This window comes from Trichoplax adhaerens, genomic scaffold (assembly GCF_000150275.1).
Source record: "Trichoplax adhaerens TRIADscaffold_17 genomic scaffold, whole genome shotgun sequence".
Lineage (NCBI taxonomy): Eukaryota > Metazoa > Placozoa > Uniplacotomia > Trichoplacea > Trichoplacidae > Trichoplax > Trichoplax adhaerens.
In genome coordinates, this window is record NW_002060959.1 from 717852 (window position 1) to 726328 (window position 8477).

At 32.5% G+C, this 8477-nt stretch overlaps 2 protein-coding genes across 2 annotated transcripts; one reads left to right on the forward strand and one right to left on the reverse strand.

The window, feature by feature from the left end:
• Positions 1-229: 229 nt before the first annotated feature.
• Positions 230-2085, forward strand: TRIADDRAFT_31240 (uncharacterized protein; the record flags this gene model as incomplete). The annotated part of the gene is made up of 8 exons (XM_002116666.1): positions 230-493; positions 749-846; positions 939-1038; positions 1113-1243; positions 1336-1414; positions 1482-1571; positions 1641-1765; positions 1860-2085. 8 exons carry the CDS (start codon positions 230-232, stop codon positions 2083-2085), a joined length of 1113 nt encoding a protein of 370 aa, XP_002116702.1.
• A 922-nt stretch (positions 2086-3007) lies between these two features.
• On the reverse strand, positions 3008-8218 carry TRIADDRAFT_50926 (uncharacterized protein; the record flags this gene model as incomplete). Its single annotated transcript, XM_002116732.1, has 9 exons — positions 3008-3136; positions 3207-3275; positions 3453-3615; positions 3702-3921; positions 4010-4063; positions 4291-4357; positions 4616-4678; positions 7317-7318; positions 8020-8218. 9 exons carry the CDS (start codon positions 8216-8218, stop codon positions 3008-3010), a joined length of 966 nt encoding a protein of 321 aa, XP_002116768.1.
• Between the last annotated feature and the right edge of the window lie 259 nt (positions 8219-8477).

Below are 8477 nucleotides of genomic sequence, written 5' to 3' on the forward strand. Positions count from 1 at the left end.
ACTAGTTGCATTCATTATTTTAGGATTAATTTGGAAGATTTTCACCTCTTATGCTAAAACACCACTTGCACAAGATGTCAATCACCAACAGCCACAACTCAATCAACAGTATACAATTATAAACCGTAATGTCGTTCAACAACCACTCAAGCCAAGTCAAGACAGCTCACAATTTCATCACCATTCGACAATCACCCATTCTGCATTATTATCTCAACCATTCGATGGGATGACTCTAAAACAGAAAAAAAATTATGTCCTCCTCAAGAATAACCTTCAAACTGTACTCAATTCTCACTTATTACAGTCGACAAGCAATCACAAATTCGATTTAGTAGTTGTGGTACAAAGTCATAAAAGATATAAATACTTGCAAGCGTTGATGCAATCCTTACACAAAGCTCGTGGAATCAATAAAATCTTATTAATTGTCAGCCATGATTATTTACTCACAGAGATGAGAACTGTGGTAGAAAGTGTTCAATTTTGTCCTGTAAGTCTCACTATCATCCAATATCCATGCACTTAAACAGACTTTCTGTAGTAAACAAAGCAATCACCATGATGGAAATAGTTTGCAACATCACATGCAGCAATCAATTCATGATAGTATCCATACGGTATCTTTCCATTCATTCCATGTCTATTTATACGTATAATCACAAATTGATCAATAGCACAATCGATCTGTAATTTTAAAATAGACATAAAGACTACTTACTCTGACTTTAGATTTATGTGCTTCTAGGTCATACAAATATTTTTCCCTTATTCAGCCCAGTTGCATCCTGATGTATTTCCAGGCACAGATCCAAGAGACTGCAAACGCGATACACCTAAAGAGCTGTAAGCTTGTACTGCAAAATGCATAAATAATCGTCTAACTAATATTACTATACTGCAGTCATTAACTTACAACTTTAATGGGACAACAATAGAGCACTAGTTAAGAAATGTTTGAATGCCAACTACCCTGATCAATTTGGACATTACCGCGAAGCAGATTATACTATGACTAAGCATCATTGGTGGTGGAAGGTGAGTGATTCATACTAATATCAAGCAAGTGTTACAAAATTGATTGATGAATACCCATAATTTTTGTTGTATAGATCAATTTTGTTTTCGACCAACTTAATATCCTCAAGGATTATAAAGGCTTAGTACTACTTCTTGAGGAAGATCATTACGTAGCCCCTGACTTTTTGACAATCATGAAACTATTAGAGCAAAAGCGTAATAGGTTCGTAAAGTTATGCCGGTCTTAATTTGTGCAATTTGTAACATTGTATGCTGACGACTATGAATATAATGCTTATCCTTTACCATTCATAGTGAATACCCAAACTGCGATTTTCTTGGCTTAGGCTCATATAATCGGCATGGCAGTTATTCGCACTTTAAGCATAAGGTAGTTTGGTAGACAAATACCGTAACTTCATTCTTTTAACCCAGTAACAGCCATATTGTGTCATTTGCAGGCTGATTATGTTGCTTGGGCGTCAAACAAGAATAACATGGGCATGGCTATGAATAGAGCCACGTTTGATAAAATCAAACGTTGCAATAATGTATGCTTCATTCTAATGTCGAATTCCGTGATACCAAATTGATTGTCGATATTTACATTGTTTTATTAGCAATTCTGTCGATTTGATGATTATAATTGGGATTGGACAATTCAAAGTCTGAGCAGCAAATGTCTAAATCGTCCTCTAACAATACTAACAATGCAAGCACCACATGTATTTCACGCAGGCGAATGGTGTGTTCAGTTAATTCTAAAAAATCCTGCTCTTGTTTGTGTCAATAAGCGGATGCTTTACTCAATAATTTTCTATGCTTATTTTTCTTGATAGTTCCGGCCTTCATCATAAACGTTTTTGTAAAATGGAAGATACAATCACAGCAATTGAACGTTCGTTATCCGCAAATATGGATTACTTATTTCCGCAGACTATCGGTGTCACGAGTCAGAATAGGGAAATTCGAAGATTCGCCGGAGTTAGTCGGCCGAATGGCTACGGCGGCTGGGGAGATATTCGTGACCACAAATTATGTATGTCTTATGTTAAATCTGCATAGTCTATGCTATTCTAGTAGTATCATAAACTTGTAAGTGTACAACACTGTATATCTGTATTAAGCAGTACCGATTACAATTATGATTGTAAACGTCAGTAAATATATTGGCTAATATGTTTAAAAATATTTATGCACTATTGTAAAGAGTTCATTCTATTCAATCTAATATGCAGACTTGCCACCATGAAAGCTTATTCTAGTCTGTAAAAGAGGATTGCAATAATGATACGATGATCAATTAAAATTAATTACTCGTATTATGAATTTATCTACTTATCTTGCCTGATTTAGCATTTGATGGAGTTATGTAGCTAAAATCTACAACTTATTATTTGTACTATCGGTAAAATGTTAATGTGTTACATATTATTTTTGATATTAAACATTTTAATAGTTCAATACGTAGTAAACTCTTGCATCTTTCTTGCAATTGGCTACTGCATGCCAGAATATTTTTTTTAAAATAAACGTAATTCGCACCGATAAATTGTATTCATCGTTCATTTTATTTTTGCAGATTACATTATTAAATAGACAAGCATATAATTATAGCTACTCTATTTGTTGGAAGGTAGTTCAAAATATTACAAAACAATCAAATAAAGTGTTATCGGATATTAAGATATACTAATGAAGTCGTAGAGTAAAAAGTAACATCCCAACTAGCCGTATGTACTGTACCGTAAGTAGTCGCAATGCATCAACATACTACAACAATTTCGATGTAAGCTCATAGTAACATTAATTGATTCGCTACAATTTTGCAATGGTGACAGTAAAATTGCATTTTAAAAACGTAAATACATTAAATAATTGTAATCGGAATACCTAATATGTCAAATGTATAGGAAATTCAGGTTACGGGTAATCATTTGAGATCGGATGACGGTAATTGTAAACATTACAAACTGCTATACATAGACTAACGGGAAAAAAGATATATTTCACTAAAATCATAACCAGTAAGTGCAAAAGTAAGACCTTCAGGTGAAGTAAATTTACATCCTTGCAGTTGAACGTCAGTTACAGATTCGGAAAATTTCATTTCGACCTATTTATAATTAAGCATATTACAATCGAAATTGATACGTGTATCTTGAAAATTTCAAAAGGATACAGACCTTTAATTTATTATCCACCAGGCCTAATGACCAAACACGAACATAGGTATCTTCCGATGCCGATAATAACTAAAGTAAAATAGTAATGATACTACTGAAAAATCCATACGTAAGGTATATCAAAACTTGTGTATAGCAGTGGTTATACATGGATATATCAAGTACTATATCATAGTCATAGTAGGTATTATTATTCTAATTCATGATATCAGATCGATTAAGAGTTTTAGCTTATACGAGTATTACCAAATTGGCCTCAAAAGCGACATCAATAGCATTAACCCATCGTGCATGAGCAGCAATTTCTATCTCCAAATTCCCTGTATTAGCTTCATAAATTCGAATATGACCGGAGCCATACCCACCGATAATATATTTATCCCAAAGACGTATCGATGAACATGGATAACTATCAGGTAAGCGTAGACAAGATAAATTTGAGATGTAGTAAAAGCAAATTTTAGCCATCGATAAAACTAAGAATTGATTACAAACTTTTGTCCTTTGATCAATGTCACTTTGCTAATGGATTTATCACTGGTTTTCCATATGGCTATATTTCCCAATTCATCAGCACTAGCTAGAGTGTCCGATTCTCCGGAAATTAAATCAGTTATAGGTACATCATGACCTGAAAGAGTTTCTTTCAACTGAATATTCAAAACCTTTCCGTTATCATCAACACTGAAGATCAAGATAGATCCAGACGAAGTTCCTATAATGGTATAACGTATTATATTGGAATTATTCTTAAATCAAAAGAAAAGTGAAGTAAATGACGATCAAAAGTCAACTGATCTTACCGACGCACACTAAATTATCAGATTTAATACTTGTAATACCACGAGCAAACTGAGCTAAATTGGAGAGAAAATTTAAGATTTTAGTTCTTAGCGTTACTATATGTAGATATCTATTTATACAATTTTATGTCGAATCTTTTTATAACGGATTAATAGGATAGAACCTGATCCATTCATTTTCAATGTGAATATAAAGTAAATCAGTTTAAAATGTGCAACGAAAGTTTAGCATGTCTAAACCTATTATATCAAAAAAATGTATTTATTCTTTTATAGCTCACCAGTCTTTTCATCTGATCTGTTTAAGGCATGCCAAAACAGCATTATAGATCCATCAGGTTCAAACATCTGTGAAGAAAGAGTGATGAAAATAAATTGTCATATAAGATATGTTAAAGCAGACACGTCTTTCAGAGCTACAATAAAATCGATTTGGCATTTCATAGAGATGCTAACTTTGATCATTAGTAGATTAATATATTTGATCCCTTATATATAATGATTTTTATTCTATCAACTATCTTACTATACATCTATTGCATTATTTTACAGATTCTGAATAATACATAATCAAAGAATAACTTTTCTAATTGTTCGTTGTCTAACCTGGATGCCTTTCAGTGATGCAATAACTAATACCTTTCTAGATTCCAAAGCACACCAAGAACTCTAAAAATTAAATAATAACCTAGTTTAACTTCTAGACACAAAGCAAATAGAATACTTACATTATTAAATATGATTATAGTTGTTGTATACTCAGCACATTGGTGATACTAGTTAAAGTCGATTCTGTAAAGTCCACCTATAGCAATTCATACCATGATTTGCTACAGTGTCTAGTTACTATTTTTATTAAATACTTTAAAAAATTGCTAACTTTCAGTTTTTTGATATTAAAAATTTCGTAGGAAATAAATTATAGTAATCAATCGGCGTAATTGTCAAATCCGTTTATAAGTATTTAACATGCTATTGGTGCAATTAACAAACAACTTAACATCCACTTCTAAAGTAGAATATATGTGTATTGGATAATAATCAACTGGTAAGAAGCAATCAGATGAAAATTAGATCTGTGTCACCGAGTTTAATAAACTAATAATAATGATGAATTTAATCGCTAAGGATAGTTATTGTTTATAGAATCACGGCCTAAGAAATGAATTCATTAGAATGACACTCTTAGTTCTGATTTTATTCTGATCACCTCAGTAATAGGTTATGATCATAGTCTATATAATTCCTATGTATTGGAAGGAACTCAAGCTCAATAACAAATAATTTTAGCAAACTTAAAAATTATAATTATGATTATCAACAGCTAGAGGGATATTTGAAAGAGAAAATTACGTCCACAAACTTAGTTTGAGGGCTAGTTAGTATAAGAAAAGTGAAATTCATAAAACTAGCAGAGGTACGTTGAATTATTCATGATTTTCAAGTTCGCAGGGATGTTAATTTCAAATGAGAAGTTTTTGTAAAACTCAACAACATGAATGAACTGTAGCCATAAGGATATTTTAATGGATATTGACTTCCTTTCTGTCATAAAGGTATTGTAAAGACAGTTAAACTAGAAATCTACATTCCATTAAACTTGAATAATAAATGTTTAAAATACATTTTTAACTCAAATGAATATCACTTAGCATAGATATTATATCGATTAAAGCAGTTGGAATAATATTATTTTGGTATCTACGGTAGCCTAAAATCCTTTTTGAAAACAGAAGTAAAGATTTACCTAGGTAATCTAAATAGAATTAATATGATTATTATTTTTATATACTCGTATAAACTAACTTGTAAGGGAAGTACTATAACTATAGATAGCCACAATAGTTAGTTTTTCCTAAATTGACTTCTTTAAGCCGCTCTAATTTATTTTACATGGCTACATATCCAACAGAGAGTAAATTGGATTTTTTTTGGTATATTAAAAATTTGTACATTAGTGAAGATTTGTCTGCATTGAAATTAATTGTCAAGTAAGAGCGTTCCTATTATACTAGACAAGAATGTATTGATGGTATTAAGCAGAAAAAATGACCATATACATTTTATCATGGAGTACGATCAAAACTCATGATAGGGTATATAAAATGATCAGGTTTGGTAAGGTTAATACTGTATAAATTGAACAATGATGCAAATTAGGGAGCCAATTGGTCACCATTATTAATATTCATGTATTGAGAATAGTCGCAAATGCAGACAACGCAATAGCACAAGAATAGTAAGGTAGAATAATAGTTTTTAATATTACAGAATCATGTCTAAAGCTAGACATGGCGTTGAAAACGTCATGTTATTTTTGCAGATGTTACTAGTACAAACTCCTGTCGCTTTGCTGACGGTTTACGATAATGTGCTCATTTAACAGATAGTATTACCATTTGATAGACCTGTCAGAGGTTCAGTAACTTTTTACCGTGTACAAATATGAAAATGATTTGTCGATGAGTGAACCATGGTTATTAACAGCAATATCGAAACGGTAGCACCGGTTATTGCAAATGATACTCGGTAAATTCTTCTTCTTAAAATGTTACTGGATACGGTGTTAATCTAAATGAATTATCGTTAACCTTAAAATTTCTAAAATAGAAAGTTGGAGAATATGATTTGTTGTACTCTTGATACTGTGTATTGATAGCGAAGAATTTGGGCAAGTTTTATGCCTAAACAGCTATTTTAATGATTTTAAATTGAATACTTTTCCTTCCATTGACAAAGTAATCAATCTAACGTAGTTACATCAACTCTATTTAGTTTCAAATATGGTAATCCACCATAAATGGAACGATTGATACGGGATATATTCATGATTGGCGGCGATACTTACTGAAGTTAAATTACTACCGTCTACGGTGTCACTGAAAACGCTATTTGCTTCCTATTCTATCCGATCCTCTTCCAACAGTTCAATATGAAATAGGAGGACATTTGGAAAATTTTTTGATGGAAAGTCTAGTCAGTAGATACGCCTCTGTATCTTTCATTTCTTCTATGACAGTCATCATTCAATTGATATCAAAAGGTAGAGATAAAGTGATCCTAAAGCGTTAATAAAGTTCACTCTCGTATGTAGCACTATTTGTATCCTTCAAAAGTAAGTATCCCTTTCATCCACTGCCTGCGATTACCATTTGACTTCTATTTGCATGCATTCAGTACGATCCTAAATCATTCATGATTAGCTTATCCTTCTGTACTATTCGTAATCTTACCAACAGTCGATATGATATGCTGTAGGAAGACATTTGAAAATTTTTGGGAAGGAAAATCTAGCCGGTAGACATACCTCTGTCCATACAGTTTCTTCCATGATAGTTAACATTAAACGGATATCAAAAAGTAAAGATAAACTGATCCCATGGCATTAATCAACTCCACTTTAGTATGTGTCTTAACATTACTTTTATCCTTTATAAGTAAACATCCCTTTCATCTACTGTCTTCGATTCCTATTTGGTTTCAATTCACGTGCATTCAATATCGATCACGCTCGTTCTACATGCTAACGCTTAATCTGTCGTAGTCTAGTCTAAATGCGACGTTTTAGCCTACCATCGACAGTTGATCAATACTTTATTTAACGTCATCTATTTAATGTACTCTACACACTACTGAACAAACTACTGAACATCCTAGGTAAAGTCAATATTATCATCATTTTCAACAAGATGTAGATCATGTTTGATGAAAGTGATCAATCGTGCTAACTTGGAGCGGACGCTCATGATGAATCTATTTGCAATGGATCGTAGGAAATAGAAATTTACAAAACTAAATTTGGATTCAAGCAAGGGATGATAACTCGATTGAAATCAGTACATTAAGATCGTCATAATGAACAAACAACCCCTACATTAACGTACAAACTGTCTTTGTATATCCAATTTATAGTCTATCCTCAAGGCGTCTAGACATGATTGGATTTCATGTGATCATGATCATTTCTCTTACCTGAGTAATACTACTACTCGTACTCGTTTGAGTTGTACCGCTTTCTTTGCATGTTACTTGTCTATAGATATGAGGCAATCCAGGCGACGAATTAATTAAATGCGATACAGATTTATGAACCACAGCAAAGGTTAAACTGCCGCCACTTTGCGATGAATTTGCATCGGAAACATCTAAATTATTGCATAAAGCAGAACAACTTGCTTTCAATGGTATCGATGGTTGTCTTTTATACATGACACCAGCAGGAATAGCAACAGCAACAGCAATAGCAAAACAAAAAAGAAAAGGCAATCAAGTTGAAGAATTTCCTAGCTTGAAGAGAAGTCGTGCTCCTTGGATATAATGCACTGCAGCCCAAGAGATAGCACTACAATTAGTAACATGATATCCAAGATATTATTTTATACAGTATAATCGAATTGTCCGTTATTAGACGCGATTGTCCTATTGTATTAAGCCCTGTAGTTATTTTAAATTATAGAATTCTATGAAT